Source organism: Ranitomeya imitator, chromosome 1 (genome assembly GCF_032444005.1).
Source record: "Ranitomeya imitator isolate aRanImi1 chromosome 1, aRanImi1.pri, whole genome shotgun sequence".
Lineage (NCBI taxonomy): Eukaryota > Metazoa > Chordata > Amphibia > Anura > Dendrobatidae > Ranitomeya > Ranitomeya imitator.
This window is the reverse complement of record NC_091282.1, coordinates 451120680-451147421: the sequence shown is the minus strand read 5'-3', so window position 1 is coordinate 451147421 and position 26742 is coordinate 451120680. Positions and strand designations below refer to the sequence as shown.

The window sequence follows — 26742 nt, the reverse complement described above, 5'->3', positions numbered from 1 at the left end:
TGGTTGAGGAATGTACGGATCTGGGAAATATTTTTGAGTTGAAGTCGGCAGTGGAAAGGGCTTGGATGTGTGGTTTGAAGGAGAGATCAGTGTCAAGGATTACACCGAAGCAGCGAGCTTATCTAATTCCTTCTGGATGAAGTCGGGTCTGTGTGGCTACCTACTGAGTAAAGAGGCAGAATCGGAAATTGGAAAAAAAAATTCCCAAATCAATTAACCCCTTCATGACCCAGCCTATTTTGACCTTAAAGACCTTGCCGTTTTTTGCAATTCTGACCAGTGTCCCATTATGAGGTAATAACTAAGGAACGCTTCAATGGATCCTAGCGGTTCTGATATTGTTTTTTCGTGACATATTGGGCTTCATGTTAGTGGTAAATTTAGGTCAATAAATTCTGTGTTTATTTGTGATAAAAACTGAAATTTGGCGAAAATTTTGAAAATTTCGCAATTTTCACATTTTGAATTTTTATTCTGTTAAACCAGAGAGGTATGTGACACAAAATAGTTAATAAATAACATTTCCCACACGTCTACTTTACATCAGCACAATTTTGGAAACAAAATTTTTTTTTGCTAGGAAGTTATAAGAGTTAAAATTTGACCAGCGATTTCTCATTTTTACAACGAAATTTACAAAACCATTTTTTTTAGGGACCACCTCACATTTGAAGTCAGTTTGAGGGGTCTATATGGCTGAAAATACCCAAAAGTGACACCATTCTAAAAACTGCACCCCTCAAGGTGCACAAAACCACATTCCAGAAGTTTATTAACCCTTCAGGTGCTTCACAGCAGCAGAAGCAACATGGAAGGAAAAAATGAACATTTAACTTTTTAGTCACAAAAATGATTTTTCAGCAACAATTTTTGTATTTTCCCAATGGTAAAAGGAGAAACTGAACAACGAAAGTTGTTGTCCAATTTGTCCTGAGTACGCTGATACCTCATATGTGGGGGTAAACCACTGTTTGGGCGCATGGCAGGGCTTGGAAGGGAAGGAGCGCCATTTGACTTTTTGAATGAAAAATTGGCTGCACTCTTTAGCGGACACCATGTCAAGTTTGGAGAGCCCCGTGTGCCTAAAAATTGGAGCTCCCCCACAAGTGACCCCATTTTGGAAACTAGACCCCCAAAGGAACTAATCTAGATGTGTGGTGAGCACTTTGAACCCTCAAGTGCTTCACAGAAGTTTATAACGCAGAGCCATGAAAATAAATAAAAAAAATTCTTTTCTCAAAAATGATTTTTTTAGCCCGCAATTTTTTATTTTTCCAAGGGTAACAGGAGAAATTTGACCCCAAAAGTTGTTGTCCAGTTTCTCCTGAGTACGCTGATACCCAATATGTGGGGGTAAACCTCTGTTTAGGCACATGCTGGGGCTCGGAAGTGAAGTAGTGACGTTTTGAAATGCAGACTTTGATGGAATGCTCTGCGGGCGTCACGTTGCGTTTGCAGAGCCCCTGGTGTGCCTAAACAGTAGAAACCCCCCACAAGTGACCCCATTTTAGAAACTAGACCCCCCAAGGAACTTATCTAGATATGTAGTGAGCACTTTCAACCCCCAAGTGCTTTACAGAAGTTTATAACGCAGAGCCGTGAAAATAATAAATACGTTTTCTTTCCTCAAAAATAATTTTTTAGCCCAGAATTTTTTATTTTCCCAAGGGTTACAGGAGAAATTGGACCCCAAAAGTTGTTGTCCAGTTTCTCCTGAGTATGCCGATACCCCATGTGTGGGGGTAAACCACTGTTTGGGCACACGTCGGGGCTAAGAAGGGAAGTAGTGACTTTTGAAATGCAGACTTTGATGGAATGGTCTGCGGACGTCATGTTGCGTTTGCAGAGCCCCTGGTGTGCCTAAACAGTAGAAACCCCCCACAAGTGACCCCATTTTAGAAACTAGACCCCCCAAGGAACTTATCTAGATATGTGGTGAGCACTTTGAACCCCCAAGTGCTTCACAGACGTTTAAAACGCAGAGCCGTGAAAATAAAATATCATTTTTCTTTCCTCAAAAATGATGTTTTAGCAAGCAATTTTTTATTTTCTCAAGGGTAACAGGAGAAATTGGACCCCAGTAATTGTTGCGCAGTTTGTCCCGAGTATGCTGGTACCCCATATGTGGGGGTAAACCACTGTTTGGGCACACGTCGGGGCTCGGAAGTGAGGGAGCACCATTTGACTTTTTGAATACAAGATTGGCTGGAATCAATGGTGGCGCCATGTTGCGTTTGGAGACCCCCTGATGTGCCTAAACAGTGGAAACCCCTCAATTCTACCTCCAACACACCCCTAAACCTTATCCCAACTGTAGCCGTAACCCTAATCACAACCCTAACCCCAACACACCCGTAACCCCAACACACCCCTAACCCTAACCACAACCCTAATTCCAACCCAACCCTAAGGCTATGTGCCCACGTTGCGGATTCGTGTGAGATTTTTCAGCATCATTTTTGAAAAATCCGCGGGTAAAAGGCACTGCGTTTTACCTGCGGATTTACCGCGGATTTCTAGTGTTTTTGTCCGGATTTCACCTGCGGATTCCTATTGAGGAACAGGTGTAAAACGCTGCGGAATCCGCACAAAGAATTGACATGCTGCGGAAAATACAACACAGCGTTCCCGCGCGGTATTTTCCGCACCATGGGCACAGCGGATTTGGCTTTCCATATGTTTACATGGTACTGTAAACCTGATGGAACACTGCTGCGGATCCGCAGCCAAATCCGCACCGTGTGCACATAGCCTAATTCTAAAGGTATGTGCACATGCTGCGGAAAACGCTGCGGATCCGCAGCAGTTTCCCATGAGCTTACAGTTCAATGTAAACCTATGGGAAACAAAAATCGCTGTACACATGCTGCGGAAAAACTGCACGGAAACGCAGCGGTTTACATTCCGCAGCATGCTCCAATAGAAAATCGCAGTTGTAAAACCGCATTGAAATGCGCAGAAAAAACTTGGTAAATCCGCCATAAATCCGCAGCGGTTTAGCACTGCGGATTTATCAAATGCTCTGCGGAAAAATCCGCATAGGACCAGAATACGTGTGCACATCCCTAACCCTACCCCTAACCCTAACCCTAACCCTAGTTCTTACCCCAACCTTAGTGGAAAAAAAAAATATTTATTTTTTTTATTGTCCCTACCTATGGGGGTGACAAAGGGGGGGGGGGAGGGGGGTCATTTACTTTTTTTTTTATTTTGATCACTGAGATATAACCTATCTCCGTGATCAAAATTCACTCTGGAACGAATCTGCCGGCCGGCAGATTCGGCGGGCGCACTGGACATGCGCCCGCCATTTTGGAAGATGGCGGCGCCCAGGAAAGAAGACGGACGGACCCCGGGAGGTCAGGTAAGTATAAGGGGGGGGGAGATCAGGGCACGGGGGGGGGCGTCGGAGCACGGGGGGGTGGATCGGAGCATGGGGGGTGGATCGGAACACGGGGGGGGTGGATTGGAGCACGGAGTGGGGGATCGCTGTGCGGGCGGGTGGATCGGAGCACGGGGGATCGCTGTGCGGGGGGATCGGAGCACGGGGGGGATCGCTGTGCGGGGGGATCGCTGTGCGGGGTGGGATCGGAGTGCGGGGGGGTTTGATTGGAGCACGGGGGGAGCGGACAGGAGGCCGGGGGAGCGGAGCACAGGACGGAGGGGAGCGGACCACAGATCGGGGGCTGGGGGGGCGATCGGTGGGGTGGGGTGGGGGCACATTAGTATTTCCAGCCATGGCCGATGATATTGCAGCATCGGCCATGGCTGGATTGTAATATTTCACCATTTTTTTAGATGAAATATTACAAATCGCTCTGATTGGCAGTTTCACTTTCAACAGCCAATCAGAGCGATCGTAGCCACGGGGGGGGGTGAAGCCACCCCCCCTGGGCTAAACTACCACTCCCCCTGTCCCTGCAGGCCGGGTGAAATGGGAGTTAACCCTTTCACCCGATCTGCAGGGACGCGATCTTTCCATGACGCATATGCTGCGTCATGGGTCGGATTGGCACCGACTTTCATGACGCAGCGTATGCGTCAAAGGTCGGGAAGGGGTTAAAGGGAACCTGTCACCCCCAAAATCGAAGATGAGCTAAGCCCACCGGCATCAGGGCTTATCTACAGCATTCTGGAATGCTGTACATAAGCCTCCGATGTATCCTGAAAGATGAGAAAAAGAGGTTATATTATACTCACCCAGGGGCGTTCTCGCTGCGGTCGGGGTCCGATGGGCGTAGCGGTCCGGTCCGGGGCCTTTTATCTTCATAGGATGACGTCCTCTTCTTGTCTTCACGCTGCAGCTCCGGCGCAGGCGTACTTTGTCTGCCAAGTTGAGGGCAGAGCAAAGTACTGAAGTGCGCAGGCGCCGGACCTCTCTGACCTTTCCTGAAGCCTGTGCACTGCAGTACTTTGCTCTGCCCTCAACAGGGCAGACAAAGTACGCTGTATGCTGTAGATAAGCCCCTGATGCTTATCTCACCTTCCATTTTTGGGGTGACAGGTTCCCTTTAATGCAAAGTCATATAAACACAAGTATATATGAAGCTATAAAAGGAAAATAAAAATAAATTTGTTGAAATTCAACATGCCTCCTCCTTTGTGCCCCACGGAGCCTCTGGCAGTCATTTATTCCTCTATCCCCACACAGAACATATGCACCCTCAGCCGAATGTACTGTAGTATGCATGTATATGAGGTTTCCGCTAAAAATAGCTGTCAAGGAATCTTTCACCAGGTTTTTGCCATGTTATCTGAGAGCAGCATGATGTAGAAGCTAAAACATCGATTCAGTGATGTGTCCCTTACTATACTGGTTGCTGAAGATTTGATGTAATCCCTTTTTTTATAGAAACAATACACAACCCAGTAGGCAGATTCAGGCTCACTTCCCCTACATCATGCTTCTCTCAAATTACATAGCAAAAAAAACAAACATTTTTTATTTTGATACAGTTTCATATAGTAAAATGATGTATCAACTTCAGAAACTAGATACAATCTACCTTGACGCATACCATTTTGAACCCACAATGTAAGGAGCCACAGTTTTCGATGTGATACAGCATCTTTACCAACATTAAAAATGCTGGAAGTAACTGTGCTTCACATATGAAGTGTGCAGATTACAAAGCAAGAAAACAAGCTTGATTACAGCCTTCACTTCAGCCAGCTAAACGCAGCATTAGTAGTCAATGATTTCACCTTAAGGTCATATTGACAGCTTAAACTCAAGACTGGAGATTTTGCCATCACTTTTCGTATACGCTCTCAGCACTAGAATTTTGAATACATTATTGAGTGGAATTATGTTTAGGTCTACAATTAATCTACTGGAGTCACTTCCAAAGTCACCGAAGAAGGGCAAACAGATTCTCATAAAAAGAAATACTGTGCTGTGAAAGAGACCTGCCAATAAAAGGTTCTTGTTAAGATGGATTAAAACTTTTTGTTTTAACCAAAAACAGGTACAGAATCTGTAAAACCATATAAAGGAAATGTTTATTCAGTCACTCTCTTTTCATATTCTCATTTGGACATAAATGACAAAAAGTGAATTTTGATATAAACCTTATTAGAAGCCAAAAAGCCAAGTGTGGAAACATATCACAGACACTTAAAAGGATACAAGGTTTAAATCACTCTGGCGTTTTTTTTGTGTGTTTGTTTTTAATTTTTACAGCTGGAGTGGTGCTTCTAATTTGAGCCTAACCCTACTCTTATACTCACCTGCCAGCATCAGAAAGTTTTATCACCACTACTCCTATCAGGTATTCAGCAGTTTGGCACCAAGTGGCTGGAAGCTACAGTCACAAGATGGCACCGCGGTACCGGAGTGGCGGGAAAAAAAAGTGAGATGAGTATAAGATCAGGGGCGGAGCTAAAGAAGAAAAAAAAAAAAAAATTCCTACTCCTCCTTTGTAAATTACTGCACCATTTACCTGCAGATAACATTGTATTTCGCTCTCCCCTGATATGATCTAGTACATCAGAGGAGAGAGAAATTGGGTCCCCCGAGCCCACCCGGTACCTCCTGCATCCCCTGGTCCTTTCCCCCGGTCAGTGATCAAAATAAACAAAAATGGTAAATCAAACCCCCCTTTTATCACCCCCTAAGTTAGGTAAAAATACAATTTAAAAAAATGTATTTACGGTATATCCATTAGGGTTAGGGTTGAGGCTAAAGTAGGTGTTAGAGCTAGGGTTAGGGTTGGGGCTAGTGTTGGGGCTATGGTTAGGATTAGGGTTGTGTTAGGGTCTGAGTAAGAATTGGGGGTTTCCACTGTTTAGTTATATCAGAGGGTCTCCAAAAACGATATAGCGCCCAATTTTGTGTTCAAAAAGTCAAACGGTGCTCCCTCCCTTCTGAGCACTGTCATGCGCCCAAACAGTGGCTTTCCCCCACATACGAGGTATCGAGTACTCAGGAGAAATTGCACAACAAATTTTATTTTCCATTTTCTCCTGATACCCTTGTGAAAATAAACAAAAGTTTGGGTTTAAAGTAAATTTTTGTGAAAAAAGTAAAATGTTCATATTTTCCCCTTTCATATTGCATTAGTTCTCGTGAAGCACCTGAAGGGTTAAATAAACTTCTTGGATATGATTTTGAGGAGTGCACTTTTTAGAATGGTGCCACTATTGGGTATTTTCTGTTATATTGACCCCCCCCCAAACTCATTTCAAATGTGAGGTGGTCCCTAAGGAGAAAAAAAAAAAAAAACTTGTCAATTTTGTTGGAAAAAGAAAAAATCGTTATTCATTAACTTTTTTTGCGATATGACTCTCTGATTTAAGGGCACAAAAATTAAGAGTTTGAAAATTGCTAAATTTTCTAAATGTTTGCCAAATTTCAATTATTTTTTTTTCCAAATAAACGCAAGTCATATTGAAGAAATTTTACCACTAACATGAAGTACAATATGTCATGAAAAACAAACTCAGAATCAGTGGGATCCGTTGAAGTTTTCTACAACTATAACCTCAAAAAGTGACAGTGGTCAGAATTGTATAACAAACAATGACCGAGCCAATTAACCCCTTAGTGACAGAGCCAATTTGGTACTTAATGACCAGGCCAATTTTTGCAATTCTGATCATTGTCACTTTATGAGGTTATAACTCTGGAACGCTTCAACGGATCCCGCTGATTCTGAGACTGTTTTTTCGTGACATATTGTACTTCATGTTAGTGGTAACATTTCTTCGATATTACTTGCGATTATTTATGAAAAAAACGGAAATATGGCGAACATTTTTAAAATTTTGCAATTTTCAAACTTTGTATTTTTATGCCCTTAAATCAGAGAGATATGTCATGAAAAATAGTTAATAAATAACATTTCCCACATGTCTACTTTACATCAGCACAATTTTGGAAACAAAATTTTTTTTTGTTAGGGAGTTATAAGGGTTAAAAGTTGACCAGCAATTTCTCATTTTTACAACACCATTTTTTTTAGGGACCACATCACATTTGAAGTCATTTTGAGGGGTCTATATGATAGAAAATACCCAAGTGTGACACCATTCTAAAAACTACACCCCTCAAGGTTCTCAAAACCACATTCAAGAAGTTTATTAACCCTTTACGTGCTTCACAGGAACTGAAAGAATGTGGAAGGAAAAAATGAACATTTAACTTTTTTTTTGCAAACATCTTAATTCAGAACCATTTTTTTTATTTTCACAAGTGTAAAAACAGAAATGTAACCATAAACTTTGTTATGCAATTTCTCCTGAATACGCCAATACCCCATATGTGGGGGTAAACCACTTTTTGGACGCACCGCAGAACTTAGAAGTGAAGGAGCGCCGTTTGACTTTTTCAATGCAGAATTGGCTGGAATTGAGATCGGACGCCATGTCACGTTTAGAGAGCCCCTGATGTACCCAAACAGTGGAAACTCCCCACAAGTGACACCATTTTGGAAACTAGACCCCTTAAGGAACTTATCTAGATGTGTGGTGAGCACTTTGAACCCCCAAGTGCTTCACAGAAGTTTATAACGTAGAGCCGTGAAAATAAAAAAATCGCTTTTGTTTACACAAAAATGATCTTTTCGCCCACAAATTCTTATTTTCACAAGGATAACAGGAGAAATTAGACCACAAAAGTTGTTGTGCGATTTCTCCTGAATACGTCGATACCCCATATGTGAGGGTAAACCACTGTTTGGGCGCATGGCAGAGCTTGGAAGTGAAGGAGCACCGTTTTACTTTTTCAATGTAGAATTGGCTGGAATTGAGATTGGACGCCATGTCGCGTTTGGAGAGCCCCTGATGTGCCTAAACAGTAGAAACCCCCCACAAGTGACCCCATTTTGGAAACTAGACCCCCCATGGAACTTATCTAGATGTGTGGTGAGCACTTTGAATGCCCAAGTGCTTCACAGAAGTTTATAATGCAGAGTCGTGAAAATAAAAAAAAAAAATTTTTCCACAAAAAAGATATTGTAGCCCCCAAGTTTTTATTTTCACAAGGGTAACAGGAGAAATTGGACTGCAATAGTTGTTGTCCAATTTATCCCGAGTACGCTGATGCCCCATATGTGGGGGTAACCCACTGTTTGGGCGCACAGCAGAGCTCAGAAGGGAGGGAGCACCATTTGACTTTTTGAGCGCAAAATTGGCTATCGTGTTTGGAGACCCCCTGATGTACCTAAACAGTGGAAACCCCCCAATTCTAGCTCCAACCCTAACCCCAACACACCCCTAACCCTAATCCCAACCTGATCCATAATCGTAATCACTAACCCTAACCATAATCACAACCCTTACCCCAAAACAACTCTAATGTCAACCCTAACCATAACCCTAATCAAAACCCTAAATCCAACACACCCCTAATCCTAATCTCAAACCCTAATCCCAAACCTAACCCTAATCCCAAGCGTAACCCTAATGCCAACCCTAACCCTAATACCAACCCTAATCCAAACCCTAACCCTAATCCCAACTCTAACCCTAACTTTAGCCCCAACCCTAGCCCTAACTTTAGCCCCAACCCTAACCCTAGCCCTAAGGCTACTTTCACACTTGCGTTGTTTGGCATCCGTCGCAATCCGTCGTTTTGGACAAGAAACGGATCCTGCAAATGTGCCCGCAGGATGCGTTTTTTGCCCATAGACTTGTATTGCCGACAGATCGTGACGGATGGCCACACGTGGCGTCTGTCGTGCACTGGATCAGTGTTTTGGCGGACCGTCAGCACAAAAAAACGTTCAATGTAACGTTTTTTTGAACGTCGCATCCGCCATTTCTGACCGCGCATGCGTGGCCGTAACTCCGCCCCCTCCTCCCCAGGACATAGATTGGGCAGCGGATGCGTTGAAAAACTACATCCGCTGCCCACGTTGTGCACAATTTTCACGACGTGTGTCGGTATGTCGGGCCGATGCATTGCGACGGCCCCGTAGCGACCTAAGTGTGAAAGAAGCCTAACCCTAAATTTAGCCCCAACCCTAACCCTAAATTTAGCCCTAACCCTAATCCTAGCCCTAACCCTACCCCTAATTTTAGCCCCAACTGCTCTTCTCCTGCCGGCCGGCAGATGGAGACAGATGGCGGGCGCACTGCGCATGCGCCCGCCATTTTCTTTTGCCGGCGGCCAGGAGGAGCAGCAGGAGGACCCAGGGACACAGGTGAGTATGGCAGGGTCCCCGAATCCCCCTATTTCTCTGTCCTCTGATGTGCGATCACATCAGAGGACAGAGAATTACACTTTACTTTTTTTTTTTTTTTTTTTGCGGTCGCCGGTAAACATTTAATTACCGGCGATCGCAAAACAGGGGTCGGTAAAACCGACCCCGATCATGCTCTTTGGGGTCTCGGCTACCCCCGGCAGCCGAGACCCCAAAGATTCTCGCGGGGCCGGCCGGCGGGCGCACTGCGCATGCGCCCGCCATTTTGAAGATGGCGTCGCCCACCGGGAGCCACAAGGAGCATCGGGGGAGATAGGAAAGTATTGGGGGGCCACCTGGGACCCCTTTTCTCTGTCCTCCGATGTGCGATCACATCGGAGGACAGAGAAATTAAAAAGAGATCGCGTTTTTTGTTTTTTTTTTTTTTGCGATCGCCGGTAAACTGTTAATTACCGGCGATCGCAAATGCGGGGTGGGTTAAAAACCCCCCGAATCATGTTCTCTGGGGTCTCGGCTACCCCCGGCAGCCGAGACCCCGGAGAAAATCCGACTCTGGGGGGCGCTATTTACTTTTTCCACAGCGCCGTTAATTAACGGCGCTGAGGTTTAAGTACCCTTAGCGGCCGCCGTTAAAAGGCGTATCGGCGGTCGCTAAGGGGTTAAGTACCAAATTGGCAGTGTCACTAAGGGGTTAAGCATGCAATGGGGGATGCAGGGAGAAAATTAAAGGGAACCTGTCACCTGAATTTGGCGGGACCGGTTTTCAGTCATATGGGCGGAGTTTTCAGGTGTTTGATTCACCCTTTCCTTACCTGCTGGCTGCATGCTGGCCGCAATATTGGATTGAAGTGCATTCTCTGTCCTCCATAGTACACGCCTGCGCAAGGCAAGATTGCTACTACGGAGGACATAGAATGAACTTCAATCCAATATTGCGGCCAGCATGCAGCCAGCGGGTAAGGAAAGGGTGAATCAAACACCCGAAAACTCCGCCCATATGACTGAAAACCGGTCCCGCCAAATTCAGGTGACAGGTTCCCTTTAAGAGTTTATTCTTCTGGCAGTCACTGGCTTCCTGTAATCAGGGTGGTGCAGGAAGCTGTAGAAGTCACAAGTCACTACACAGTGTGGGTGCAGTTGCTACTCGCCCAGCTTCTTGATAGTCAGCCTGCTCAGCAGTGTGTGTGTGCGCAGAGCAGGCTGTCCGGTAGAGTGATTACAGTCTGATCAAGGTATAGTGAATGCTGATTGGTACAGATTCCTACACCACCCTGGTGACTTGAAGAGAGACTGCAAGGAGACTACAACTTCATTGTCTCCCTGTAACCACTCATTCAATAAGCTAGCCGAAGAGGTTTAAAACGCCATCTACCAGCAGATTACCACTATGTGCGCAGCTGTGCATTACCACTATGGCGATGACCCTTTCCCTTCAAAATACAAAACCCAATTTCCTAACATCACCTCGCATGCCTGTCAATCTTCCTAGGTTTGTCAAGGAGAAAGACTAGTTCCCTAAATAATATATCATTAGTCCACCAACCGCAATCAGTAGAAGCTGAACAATACACTATCTGTCTGAAATGCTGAGATTGCAAACTTGTAATTTTACAACGTAGGTTTCATGCAGCACAGCAGGACAACAAACGTCTGTCTGAAGCAAATCATCCACTCACCAGTTTGGCTATTTTTCCGTAATCAATCCATCTGACTGTAGCAAAATTTGTTGATTCGGCACAGTTGAAGCCATGATTGAAACCGGCATGATACCCATATGGGAAAGTGATCATAAATTCACCAGCTTCTTGTGTAACCTGCAGGGGAGAATCAAAAAGCTAGATGAATTGTGAGAAGAAAAGAGAAAAAAAAAAGGAATAATGTTAACAAAGACATCAAAGCAATAAAAGAGATTGTAGGAATATGAGCTGCTTGGAAATGAGAACCACCACAGTTCTAACGAGGCAAGAGAGTAAAATAGATCCATACAAAAATAATGCTCACCCAATGGCTGCCCAGGCCAGATTGTATACAAACGTCATCTTTACAATGTAATGTTGGATTATATTTTAATGTTCTGGGCATATTCATATGGAAATTCATAGCCTGATCAGTATCCGCACAGACTTACTATCCAGGCCTAGTTACTATGTCAGCAGTGAATTTCAGAATCCATTATGTTATTCTTGTAAGGAAAAGTAACCTGCCTTATCAGCAATGTGGGCCATTATTGTACACAGATTAACCTGTCACAATTAAAACGGTTCTATTTTGGGTTTGACCCATGGGAATATAGTATTCCAATATCATGCAGGTAGACGACATGAACGTTCGTAATAAAGATCAGGACAAGTACGGACGAAATTATCATCATCGCATAATAACGGATCGGATCGCACCCAGGCCAATGTTATTCTACGGAGTCGTATATATGGCACATATTTTCCCTTAGACCGAGACTAAGGAAAAAATAGAAATCGCAGCATGCCCGAGTTTGATGCAATATTGAGGTCACCCTGACCCATGCAAGTCAATGAGTACGTGGAAGCCATTGGACTGCATGCGGATGACATCTGAGTGCAGTGAGATTTCCATAGCCTTACACAATGGAGAAGATGGAGACATTTTTATCTCCACATCTCAGAAAATCGAATCCCATTACCTTCACACTCCCATCACAGAATTTGATTACTGTGATTTCCATAATCCGCCAGATGCTCTCAGACAAAAGAACTTACAGCCAACTATAACTGCTCTAAACAAACAATCTAGATTTTTTCGATCCTGAAAAATCAGCCTCGATTTGGTGAAGTCAGTGGCTTGCGAGCAAGGTGGAGTTAAAAAAAACTTGAGTTTTTGTAGATAAATGTGAACCTGTGGAATGGTCAAGGGCTGCAACTAGCAAAGATTTTATTTTTAAAGGTTTTTTGTGCATTTTTTGTTGTAACTACTAAAACAGATTAAAAAAAAAAACTTTTTGTGTGCTTTATGTTTAATTAGAAGGAGTAGTTCGGTGTTCTCAGATGCTTGAAGAGAATCCATCACTTTGAGAAATGCTACTGGGGTCATACGGAAAAACGGTTGAGTGCAATCCGATAAAAAAATAAAAAAAAAAAAAATCAGATTGCATTCCGACCAATGTTAAATCTATGAGTCCCTGATAATCTGCAATTTCTTTTCTCAGCTGAAACTGGACAGAAAAAAAAAAATTGCAGCATGCTGTGATATGCCACATACCGTATATACTCGAGTATAAGCCGAGATTTTCAGCCCATTTTTGGGGGCTAAAAGTCCCCATGTCAGCTTATACTCGAGTCATACCCAGGGGTCGGCAGGGGAGGGGGAGCAGGGGCTGTCTAATTATACTCACCTGGTCCTGGCGCTGTGCTGTCCCTGCTTCCCCGGCACCGGCAGCTTCTTCCTGTAGTGAGCGGTCACATGGTACCACTCATTACAGTAATGAATATGTGGCTCCACCTCCCATAAGGGTGGAGCCGCATATTCATTACTGTAATGAGCGGTAACTGACAGCTCAGTAGAGGAAGAAGCAACAGCACCGGGGAAGCAGGGACAGAATAGCGCCAGGAGCAGGCGAGTATAAAGGGGAGGGGAGTGCTGCGCGATATTCACCTGCTCCTCATTCCACCCGCCGCTGTCTCTTCAGCGTCTTCTGTAGTGACGCTCAGGTCAGAGGGTGCGATGACATGGTTAGTGAGCGCCCTCTGCCTGAATGTCAGTGCTGAGCGGCGCCGGAGCGAAGTCAGGTGAATATTGAAAGTGCCGGGGGCCTGAGCGACGGAGAGGTGAGTATGTGATTATTTATTTTATTTTTTTTATTACAGCAACAGCAAATGGGGCAAGTGTCTGTATCAGAGCATCTTATGGGGCCATAACGTTTGTGCAGCACTATATGGGGCAAATATCTTTATGGAGCATCTTATGGGGCCATTATTAACCCCTTCATGACCCAGCCTATTTTGACCTTAAAGACCTTGCCGTTTTTTGCAATTCTGACCAGTGTCCCTTCATGAGGTAATAACTCAGGAACGCTTCAATGGATCCTAGCGGTTCTGAGATTGTTTTTTCGTGACATATTGGGCTTCATGTTAGTGGTAAATTTAGGTCAATAAATTCTGTGTTTATTTGTGATAAAAACGGAAATTTGGCGAAAATTTCGCAATTTTCACATTTTGAATTTTTATTCTGTTAAACCAGAGAGTTATGTGACACAAAATAGTTAATAAATAACATTTCCCACACGTCTACTTTACATCAGCACAATTTTGGAAACAAAATTTTTTTTTGCTAGGAAGTTATAAGGGTTAAAATTTGACCAGCGATTTCTCATTTTTACAACGAAATTTACAAAACCATTTTTTTTAGGGACCACCTCACATTTGAAGTCAGTTTGAGGGGTCTATATGGCTGAAAATACCCAAAAGTGACACCATTCTAAAAACTGCACCCCTCAAGGTGCACAAAACCACATTCAAGAAGTTTATTAACCCTTCAGGTGCTTCACAGCAGCAGAAGCAACATGGAAGGAAAAAATGAACATTTAACTTTTTAGTCACAAAAATGATTTTTCAGCAACAATTTTTTTATTTTCCCAATGGTAAAAGGAGAAACTGAACCACGTACGTTGTTGTCCAATTTGTCCTGAGTACGCTGATACCTCATATGTGGGGGTAAACCACTGTTTGGGCGCACGGCAGGGCTTGGAAGGGAAGGAGCGCCATTTGACTTTTTGAATGAAAAATTGGCTGCACTCTTTAGCGGACACCATGTCACATTTGGAGAGCCCCCGTGTGCCTAAAAATTGGAGCTCCCCCACAAGTGACCCCATTTTGGAAACTAGACGCCCCAAGGAACTTATCTAGATGCATAGTGAGCCCTTTAAACCCCCAGGTGCTTCACAAATTGATCCGTAAAAATGAAAAAGTACTTTTTTTTTTCACAAAAAAATTCTTTTAGCCTCAATTTTTTCATTTTCACATGGACAACAGGATAAAATGGATCCTAAAATTTGTTTGGCAATTTCTCCTGAGTACACCGATACTTCACATGTGGGGGTAAACCACTGTTTGGGCACATGGTAAGGCTCGGAAGGGAAGGCGCGCCTTTTAACTTTTTGAATGGAAAATTAGCTCCAATTGTTAGCGGACACCATGTCGCATTTGGAGAGCCCCTGTGTGCCTATGCAATGGAGCTCCCCCACAAGTGACCCCATTTTGGAAACTAGACCCCCCAAGGAACTTATCTAGATGCATACTGAGCACTTTAAACCCCCAGGTGCTTCACAGAAGTTTATAATGCAGAGCCATGAAAATAAAAAATAATTTTTCTTTTCTCAAAAATGATTTTTTAGCCTGGAATTTCCTATTTTGCCAATGGTAATAGGAGAAATTGGACCACAAATGTTGTTGTCCAGTTTGTCCTGAGTATGCAGATACCCCATATGTGGGGGTAAACCACTGTTTGGGCGCACGGCAGGGCTCAGAAGGGAAGGCACGCCATTTGGCTTTTTAAATGGAAAATTATCTCCAATCATTAGCGGACACCATGTCGCGTTTGGAGAGCCCCTGTGTGCCTAAACATTGGAGATCCCCCACAAATTACCCCATTTTGGAAACTAGACCCCGAAAGGAACTTATCTAGATGTGAGGTGAGCACTTTGAACCCCCAAGTGCTTCACAGAAGTTCATAACACAGAGCAGTGAAAATAATAAATACGTTTTCTTTCCTCAAAAATTATTTTTTAGCCCAGAATTTTTTATTTTCCCAAGGGTTACAGGAGAAATTGGACCACAAAAGTTGTTGTCCAGTTTCTCCTGAGTACGCTGATACCCCATGTGTTGGGGTAAACCACTGTTTGGGCACACGTGGGGGCTCAGAAGGGAAGTAGTGACTTTTGAAATGCAGACTTTGATGGAATGGTCTGCGGGCGTCACATTACGTTTGCAGAGCCCCTGGTGTGCCTAAACAGTAGAAACCCCCCCCACAAGTGACCCCCCATTTTGGAAACTAGACCCCCAAAGGAACTTATCTAGATGTGTGGTGAGCACTTTCAACCCCCAAGTGCTTTACAGAAGTTTATAACGCAGAGCCGTGAAAATAATAAATACGTTTTCTTTCCTCAAAAATAATTTTTTAGCCCAGAATTTTTTATTTTCCCAAGGGTTACAGGAGAAATTGGACCACAAAAGTTGTTGTCCAGTTTCTCCTGAGTACGCTGATGCCCCATGTGTGGGGGTAAACCACTGTTTGGGCACACGTGGGGGCTCAGAAGGGAAGTAGTGACTTTTGAAATGCAGACTTTGATGGAATGGTCTGCGGGCGTCACGTTGCGTTTGCAGAGCCCCTGGTGTGCCTAAACAGTAGAAACCCCCACAAGTGACCCCATTTTGGAAACTAGACCCCCCAAGGAACTTATCTAGATATGTGGTGAGCACTTTGAACCCCCAAGTGCTTCACAGACGTTTACAACGCAGAGCCGTGAAAATAAAAAATCATTTTTCTTTCCTCAAAAATGATGTTTTAGCAAGCAATTTTTTATTTTCTCAAGGGTAACAGGAGAAATTGGACCCCAGTAATTGTTGCGCAGTTTGTCCTGAGTATGCTGGTACCCCATATGTGGGGGTAAACCACTGTTTGGGCACACGTCGGGGTTCGGAAGTGAGGGAGCACCATTTGAATTTTTGAATACAAGATTGGCTGGAATCAATGGTGGCGCCATGTTGCGTTTGGAGACCCCCTGAAGTGCCTAAACAGTGGAAACCCCTCAATTCTACCTCCAACACACCCCTAACCCTTATCCCAACTGTAGCCGTAACCCTAACCACAACCCTAACCCCAACACACCCCTAACCCTAACCACAACCCTAATTCCAACCCAACTCTAAGGCTATGTGCCAACGTTGCGGATTCGTATGAGATTTTTCAGCATCATTTTTGAAAAATCCGCGGGTAAAAGGCACTGCGTTTTACCTGTGGATTTACCGTGGATTTCCAGTGTTTTTTGTGCGGATTTCACCTACGGATTCCTATTGAGGAACAGGTGTAAAACGCTGCGGAATCCGCACAAAGAATTGGCATGCTGCGGAAAATACAACGCAGCGTTCCCGCGCGGTATTTTCTGAACCATGGGCACAGCGGATTTGGTTTTCCATATGTTTACATGGTACTGTACACCTGATGGAACACTGCTGCGGATCCGCAGCGGCCAATCCGCACCGTGTGCACATAGCCTAATTCTAAAGGTATGTGCACACGCTGCGGAAAACGCTGCGGATCCGCAGCAGTTTCCCATGAGTTTACAGTTCAATGTGAACCTATGGGAATCAAAAATCGCTGTACACATGCTGCGGAAAAACTGCACGGAAACGCAGCGGTTTACATTCCGCAGCATGTCACTTCTTTCTGCGGATTCAGCAGCGGTTTTACAACTGCTCCAATAGAAAATCGCAGTTGTAAAACCGCAGTGAAATGCGCAGAAAAACCGCGGTAAATCCACGATAAATCGGCAGCGGTTTAGCACTGTGGATTTTTCAAATCCGCTGCGGAAAAATCCGCATAGGACCAGAATACGTGTGCACATACCGAAACCCTAACCCTAGCCCTAACCCTACCCCTAACCCTACCCCTAACCCTAGTTCTTACCCCAACCTTAGTGAAAAAAAAAATTCTTTATTTTTTTTATTGTCCCTATCTATGGGGGTGACAAAGGGGGGGGGTCATTTACTATTTTTTTTATTTTGATCACTGAGATATAACCTATCTCAGTGATCAAAATTCACTCTGGAACGAATCTGCCGGCCGGCAGATTCGGCGGGCGCACTGCACATGCGCCCGCCATTTTGGAAGATGGCGGCGCCCAGGAAAGAAGACGGACGGACCTCGGGCGGCCAGGTAAGTATAAGGGGGGGGGAGATCAGGGCACGGGGGGGGCGTCGGAGCACGGGGGGGTGGATCGGATCATGGGGGGGGTGGATCGGAACACGGGAGGGAGGATTGGAGCACGGGGAAGGATTGGAGCACGGGGTGAGGGATCGCTGTGCGGGGGGGTGGATCGGAGCACGGGGGGGTCGCTGTGTGCGGGGGGGGGATCGGAGTGCGGGGGGGTTTGATTGGAGCGCGGGGGTGTGATTGGTGCACGGGGAAGCGGACAGGAGGACGGGGGAGCGGAGCACAGGACGGAGGGGAGCAGACCACAGATCGGGGGGCTGGGGGGGCGATCGGAGGGGTGGGGTGGGTGCACATAAGTGTTTCCAGCCATGGCCGATGATATTGCAGCATCGGCCATGGCTGGATTGTAATATTTCACCAGTTTTTTAGGTGAAATATTACAAATCGCTCTGATTGGCAGTTTCACTTTCAACAGCCAATCAGAGCGATCGTAGCCACGAGGGGGTGAAGCCACCCCCCCTGGGCTAAACTACCACTCCCCCTGTCCCTGCAGATCGGGTGAAATGGGAGTTAACCCTTTCACCCGGCCTGCAGGGACGCGATCTTTCCATGACGCATATGCTGCGTCATGGGTCGGAATGGCACCGACTTTCATGACGCAGCGTATGCGTCAAAGGTCGGGAAGGGGTTAACCTTTATGCAGGATTATATGGGGCATATTTTAATATGGAGCATCTTATGGGGCCCATCATAAAATTTATGGAGCATTATATGGGGCTCCTGATTCAATATGGATATTCAAGAACACTGAACCTACTGATGTCTCAATTAATTTTACTTTTATTGGCATTTATTTTTATTTTTGACATTTACCGGTAGCTGCTGCATTTCCTACCCTAGGCTTATACTCAAATCATTAAGTTTTCCCAATTTTTTGTGGCAAAATTAGGGGGTTTGGCTTATACTCGGGTCGGCCTATACTCGAGTATATACGGTATATCGGACGAGACTCGCCAATGCAAGTCAATGGGTGTGTGAAAAAAAATTGGGTGTAGATGGGGAAGATCCGGTAGCTGAGTAACTGTTAGAAGAAGGGATAGGGGCAAAAGTGCCAAAGAGCTCAGTCCTGATCTGGCACAACCTAGTAAAAGATGCCTGTTTGGCTGATACTAGGAATGCAAGCCCAGTAGAAGTATTACTACAGCAGGATGACTAAGGAGGGAAATGGTAGTGCAGCAAACCGCCAAGGTGTTGTTTTCAGAAATCCTGCCAGTGCCACAAGCGTCACTAGAAATACAGCGAATACTTTGGGAGATAAATAAGTAGCTTAGAAATTAGTGTAGGAAGGAAGGGTTTGGGTTCATGGAGAACTAGACCGACTTTTGTCGAATAAAGGCTGTACGGTAGGGGTGGGCTGTACCTCAATGGGGTGGGGGGAGCTGTGGGTAGTTGTGCAAATAAGGAGATAAATAGAGAAGAGAGTGAGACAGTAGGGGTCAATGAGGATTTAAGGGGGGCAGGGATATGGAAGGAAAGTAGGGAGGTGGTAGGAGAAGTAAATGCACTAATATTAAATGTCTGTTGACACATGCAAGTAGTCTTGCAAACAAATTAATAAATTGGAGAATTTTATGTCAGCCACAGATTATGATGTGGTGAGCAATACTGAAACCTAGCTGTATGAAAGCAATGACTGAGTGACAAACCTAGAGGGTTACACTACATTCAGAAAGGACAGGAAAGACAAAAGCGGAGGGGTGTGTATTTCCATTAAATCCAACTTAAGACTCATGATCAATGATGACATTGGGGGGAGCTGCGACAGTGTTGAGTAGTATGGGTAAATGGGTAAATATGGCGAATGGCAACAATGGAAAGATGCCAATTAGAGTTTGCGATAAGCTTCCCAATATAGCTGAACAGGTAGAGGACGAAATGCTGTAACAAATTAATAAGGCAGCAAATAATAATAATAAGGGCCTTATAATTAGGAATTTTAATTCTAAAGACATTCAATGGAACATAGAATCTTCTGCTTGTGCTAAAAGCTGCAAGTTCTTATCTACAGTTCAGGACAATTACCTCTCTCAGCTGGTAGATGAACCAACCAGGGGAGGTAATTTGCTGGATCCGGACCTGTCAAATAGGCCAGATACAATTTCAGATGTACAGGCCCAGGAGCATTTGGGATGCAGTGGCCATAATACGGTATGCTTCAATGTAATATTAAATAAAACATTTCAAAGGGGAAGAAGTGGAACAAAAAATGAAAAAGAAAAAATGTTAACTCCCAGGGTCATGAAGAAGTTAAAAAAAGAATGGATAATTTTCTCAGTACACATTACAATGTAGGTTATAGTTAACTTGGTGACAAAAAACAATTTATTGATAAAGGTTGAACTGAGGTAGGACTGAAATTCAGTGGAAAGGTGTTTTTATGTGGTGATTAAAAAGGGAATGTGACACCTCATTTTGGCCCTATAAATTTCAGCCACCGCCATCAGGGGCTTATCTACAGCATTCACTGCAGTTCAAATTCACGGCGGTGAAATTCTCCTGGTGCAACTCACGGTGCTAGCAGAGATCTCACCAAGCTCACTGATGATCAGCATGGCAGGAAACAGCCTCAGTGATTTGCAGTACCTCGATGACGTCAAAGTTAGTCACTGATGCTGCGCTCTCTGCAGCTCATATCACAGTGGTTCTTAGCCTTGACAAGTCGCATCTTGGCACCGTCCAGGTTGAAAACGGTTTATCCCCCAAACATGGATTACAGTGTGAGACAGAACGATGGAGAGGTGAGGTATAATTGTTTTTATTTTAATTCTCTTGCAGGTGATATTGGCTTCACTGTAATGGATGATGCAGTAAGTATGGTATAATTAAGATTCATTAAAGGAGTCTGTGTCATTCTTTCAATTAAAATGACAATTTTGGGTGTGTGCTTTTATACAATATGAACATGGGGTTAGTAATGGGGGAGTCTTATAGACGCCTCTCTATTACTAACCTTTGGGCTTGATGTCACCTGACAATACAAAGGTGACATGAACCCCCCAACTATCACCCCACTTGCCACCGCTACAGGGCAAGTGGGAAGAGCGAGGTTAAATGCCAGATTTGGCACATCTTATAGGTGCGCCTTTTCAGGGGTGGCTGAGAGCTGAAGTTTTTAGCCTGGAGGGGCACTATATATGGCCCCTTCCTAGGCTATATCAGCCGCAGCTGTGTGCATAGCCTTTGCTTATTAATTATAGGGGGACCCTATAGCATTTTTTTGAGGGGTCCCCCATTTTAATAGCCAGTAAAGGCTAAGCATACAACTGTGAGCTGATTAATAGCATGGGAAGCTACATGGGTATTACCCCCTTCCCAGGCTACAAAACATCTATTCCCAGCCGTTGGCTTTCCCTCTGCTGGTTAAGAAAATTACACTGGAGCCCACACCATTTTTTTCAAAAAAAATCTTTTAATAATTAAATGTAAGTAAGCTGATACACACTGTACTAGCAATCTATGTAACTGACATCTGTATACCGTATATACTCTTGTATAAGCAGATATTTTCAGCACATGTTTTTGTGCTGAAAATGCCAATCCCCTGCCAGCTTATACACGAGTCATTGTCCAGAACATGGAGGGGGGAAGGGAAGGGTGGGAGAGGCGGAGCAGCAGAAGGAGGCGGCTAACAGAAGACATTATATTCACCCTCCTCGCACTGTCGCTGAATCTCTGTCTCTTCCTGTGCTGAGCGGTCATGTGGTATCACTCATTAAGGGAATGAATATGCACGCATCTCCACTCCCATAGGCGTGGAGCGCACATTCGTTCCTTTAATGAGCGGTACCACACGATTATTCAGCACAGGAGAGCTGCCGCGCCGGGACAACAGAGATGAAGCGACGGCACGAGGAGGGTGAGTAGGACGAGGGTGTGAGCCATGCTTACAATGATGGGACGGGGGGGGGGGGGGGAATGAGCCATGCGGGACCGGGGGAGCCATGCATACAACATGGGGAGCCACACATAGCAGGACAGGACGGGGGAGCCACATACAGGACAGAGACTGGGAGCAACGCGTAGCAGGACAAGGATGAGGGGACAATGCATACCCGGCTTATACTAGAGTCAATAAGCTTACCCAGTTTTCCGTGGAAAAATTAGGTGCCTCGGCTTATACTCGGGTCAGCTTATACTCGGGTATATATGGTATCTATTTTATGTGTATTTACTGTATGTAATCTATGCTATCCGGTCAGGTCCTGTTGTGGTTTTACTGTACGCGAAAGCTGAATTGCCAGCTTTACAAAGGATCTAGAGGTATGGACTCTACAGGAAGAAGTTTCTGTTTTTCTCTGGAGGCACTCAACTTTATTAACATACACAAAGATACAAGTTAGCCAAAAAATAAAGCATGAAAAAGAAAAAAAAAATGCATTGTTGCTGCAGCTTTTTTTCCTGCCAGGAAAACAGGTTTTGCTGTAGAAAAAAAAAAACGCAGCAAAAAACCCCAGTGTGAACTTACCCTAAATGTTATCATGTTAAAAAAAAATTGGGGGAAGAATTCCTGAAGTTTCTCAGCCATGGGCCAATAAGCTTCAACATCAGAGTGGGTCTTGGTGAGGTTTTGGCATTAGGGTTAAATAGGTTTCAAACCGGCTCTGACTTCCAATATAGTGTTGAGTAAACTGTCAAGAAAGGAGTTGCAGTTGGAGAAATTTATAGCATTTGCAGAGAGAAGATTGCCTGGGTAGCCTCCTTGTCTTCAGGAGTGACTCTGGGGAGTTCAGTTGAGGACAGTTGATCCAGTATGGCTCGTTTTATAATTTGGTCTTTGTTAATGTTTTTGTGTTCACGTGTTTGTGGTTCATATCCAGTAAAGTCACACTTATGTTCAACATGAGATAGCTTTTGCCAAATAAAATTCTATTCTGAATTAGGCCATCAACTTTTGTAGGCATTGTTGTAGATCAGCTCACTTAGTTGCACATACAGGTAGACACAGGAACAATGTCTCTTTAAATCTTCCACTGGTTTATTAAAAGTACTGCATATACCAGTGCAACTCTCGCTAAAACAAACCCGGCCTACTGGCCTAACCGAAAAGCAAAAACATAACGTATAGCACAGTCCTTGTTGCTACCGGTCGCTTCAGGAAGAAACAAAATGTTCAGTTTTCCTTAAAGGGAACTTGTCACACCCCCCCCCCGGGCATTTTAAAGTAAAAGCGCCACCTTCAGCAACACGAAGGTTGCATGCTGTGAGGGTGGCTCTTATGTTTCTGATCCCTAGGAATGCTGAAATATTGACTTTTATAAATTGCGCCCCATACCTGTAGAGTCCCAGAGGTATGGCGTCTCCCCCTGTTTCAGCCGCCTCCCAGCCGTCCATCATCCAGCTCTTGTGTCTGAGCGCTGACTCCTGTGTTGCTGTTACATGCCCTGCACCTTCCCCCATCCCCCGCTTTCTCTTTCCTCCCTCGGCAGCATCTGATGAGCTGACCTGCCAGTGAACTGCGTGTGGGGAGCTCAGCTCATCAGACCCTGCCCAGGGAGGAAGGAGAAAGGAGGAGGGAGATGGGGGCAGGCGCAGGACATATAACAGCAACACAGGAAGCGGCGCACAGACGCAAGAGATTGGGATGATGGACAGCTGGGAGGCGGCTGAAACACGGGGAGACGCCATACCTCTGGGACTCAATACAGGTATGGGGCGAAATTTATAAAAGTCAATATTTCAGCATTCCTAGGGATCACAAACATAAGAGCCACCTTCACAGAATGCAGCCTTAGTGCTGCTGAAGGTGGCTCTTAAACTTAAAAATGCCCTGGGGGAGTAACATACATAGTAACATAGTAACATAGTTAGTAAGGCCGAAAAAAGACATTTGTCCATCCAGTTCAGCCTATATTCCATTATAATAAATACCCAGATCTACGTCCTTCTACAGAACCTAATAATTGTATGATACAATATTGTTCTGCTCCAGGAAGACATCCAGGCCTCTCTTGAACCCCTCGACTGAGTTCGCCATCACCACCTCCTCAGGCAAGCAATTCCAGATTCTCACTGCCCTAACAGTAAAGAATCCTCTTCTATGTTGGTGGAAAAACCTTCTCTCCTCCAGACGCAAAGAATGCCCCCTTGTGCCCGTCACCTTCCTTGGTATAAACAGATCCTCAGCGAGATATTTGTATTGTCCCCTTATATACTTATACATGGTTATTAGATCGCCCCTCAGTCGTCTTTTTTCTAGACTAAATAATCCTAATTTCGCTAATCTATCTGGGTATTGTAGTTCTCCCATCCCCTTTATTAATTTTGTTGCCCTCCTTTGTACTCTCTCTAGTTCCATTATATCCTTCCTGAGCACCGGTGCCCAAAACTGGACACAGTACTCCATGTGCGGTCTAACTAGGGATTTGTACAGAGGCAGTATAATGCTCTCATCATGTGTATCCAGACCTCTTTTAATGCACCCCATGATCCTGTTTGCCTTGGCAGCTGCTGCCTGGCACTGGCTGCTCCAGGTAAGTTTATCATTAACTAGGATCCCCAAGTCCTTCTCCCTGTCAGATTTACCCAGTGGTTTCCCGTTCAGTGTGTAATGGTGATATTGATTCCCTCTTCCCATGTGTATAACCTTACATTTATCATTGTTAAACCTCATCTGCCACCTTTCAGCCCAAGTTTCCAACTTATCCAGATCCATCTGTAGCAGAATACTATCTTCTCTTGTATTAACTGCTTTACATAGTTTTGTATCATCTGCAAATATCGATATTTTACTGTGTAAACCTTCTACCAGATCATTAATGAATATGTTGAAGAGAACAGGTCCCAATACTGACCCCTGCGGTACCCCACTGGTCACAGCGACCCAGTTAGAGACTATACCATTTATAACCACCCTCTGCTTTCTATCACTAAGCCAGTTACTAACCCATTTACACACATTTTCCCCCAGACCAAGCATTCTCATTTTGTGTACCAACCTCTTGTGCGGCACGGTATCAAACGCTTTGGAAAAATCGAGATATACCACGTCCAATGACTCACCGTGGTCCAGCCTATAGCTTACCTCTTCATAAAAACTGATTAGATTGGTTTGACAGGAGCGATTTCTCATAAACCCATGCTGATATGGAGTTAAACAGTTATTCTCATTGAGATAATCCAGAATAACATCCCTCAGAAACCCTTCAAATATTTTACCAACAATAGAGGTTAGACTTACTGGCCTATAATTTCCAGGTTCACTTTTAGAGCCCTTTTTGAATATTGGCACCACATTTGCTATGCGCCAGTCCTGCGGAACAGACCCTGTCGCTATAGAGTCACTAAAAATAAGAAATAATGGTTTATCTATTACATTACTTAGTTCTCTTAGTACTCGTGGGTGTATGCCATCCGGACCCGGAGATTTATCTATTTTAATCTTATTTAGCCGGTTTCGCACCTCTTCTTGGGTTAGATTGGTGACCCTTAATATAGGGTTTTCATTGTTTCTTGGGATTTCACCTAGCATTTCATTTTCCACTGTGAATACTGTGGAGAAGAAGGTGTTCCCTTTAAGGCTAGGTTCACACTTGCGTTGTGCAGTCCGTTCAACAAATCCGTTAAACGGACTGCACTAATGCAAGTGACGACTTTGGCACTGCGCTAGCACAGATGAAGCATCTGCTAGCTCCATCTGCGCTAGCAGTGACTGACCTGGAAACGCTGCAGCCCGCATCTCGGGTCCGTCACTCAATGATGGCACATCGCTAGCGCACGCCCATTGTGGGCGTGCGCTAGTGATGCATTCACCATTGCAAGTAATGGCGGCGTTAACGGACTGCGCTACACCGCGTTGCCGTGGTGTAACGTAGTCCGTTAAACGGGTTCACACAACGCAGTGTGAACCCAGCCTAACCCATTACTTGCCAAATTAGAAATTTTCTTTTTTTCTTTTTTTTTTTTAATGACAGATTTTTAATGATTTGAATCCTAATGAATCAAACATAATTTTCCAAAAAATTTTCAAGTATGGATTTTTTAGAAAAGGGCATCCCAATATTCAATTAAAAATGACATGATTTCCTATTTTGAAAACATTCATTTTACAAACATAACAAAAAATTGGACATAATTATAAAAATTGTAAAATCTTAGTTGCTAGGAGCAAAAGATTAGGTGTCCCAAAAAAAGGACATTGGTAGATAATGGGTTAACATGAAACTACAGCTCCAGACCTTTGCGCCCCCAGAACCACCCCAACAATGTATGCTCTAGAAGGCTGGGTATTTATCCTGTGGACTCCTCCTACTCTACAGCTGTTCAATCAACCTACCACTAAACATGGCTAATTAACCCCTTTCAGCACATAGTGTGCTGGAGCATTTTCCTAGGTTGCAGCTAGAGATGAGCGAACATAGTCGGCTCCCTCCTTATCCGAATAGCTATAGCGCTTACCAAAGCTGCTGCATTGGGAACCCAGATGTCAGGAGAGCTCCCGATAATCAGGTGTCCAGCGCCGCAGCTGCATATGTCACGGCTGTGTGACAATCACAACACACAGGCTCTCCATATATGTGTTGTGACTGTCACACAGCCGCGGCACATGCACCTGCAGCGCCGGACACCTGATTATCGGGAGTGCTCCAGGTATCAGACGATGTTCATTCATCTCTAGTTGCATTCACTGAAGCCAACACCCTTAGGCTACTTTCACACTTGCATCAGTACAGGGCCGTCGCAAACCGTCGGCCCGACGGACAGTGTGTTAAATGTAGCACAACGTGGGCAGCGGATGCAGTTTTACAACGCATCTGCTGCCCATTGCGATGAGCGGGGAGGAGGGGGGGCGGAGTTTCGGCCGCGCATGCGCGGTCGAAAATGGCGGTCACGACGCACAAAAAAAAGTTACATTGAACTTTTTTTTGTGCGTCGCGTCCGCCAAAAACACGACCCATCTGTAGCACGACGGATGCGACGTGTGGCCATAAGTCGCAATACGTTGCTAATGCAAGTCAAAGGAGAAAAAACGCATCCTGCAGGCAACTTTGCAGGATGCGTTTTTTCTACAAAACAATGCATTGCAACGTACGCCTAACAACGCAAGTGTGAAAGTCTTAGTGAAACATACCTCCCCTCCAGTACTTTGCCTGTGACTTTGACACAGCATATTATATGGTAGCTAAGGCAAAAGTCCAAT

General features: G+C 44.6%; 1 protein-coding gene across 1 annotated transcript in view; it reads right to left on the bottom strand.

The window, feature by feature from the left end:
- KDM4C (lysine demethylase 4C) overlaps positions 1–26742 on the bottom strand; it is a 606931-nt gene that overhangs the window by 392812 nt on the left and 187377 nt on the right. Inside the window, exon 8 of the mRNA XM_069764494.1 lies at positions 11321–11458. Coding sequence (XP_069620595.1) covers positions 11321–11458 — 138 coding nt within the window. The remainder of the gene's footprint in view (positions 1–11320; positions 11459–26742) is intronic.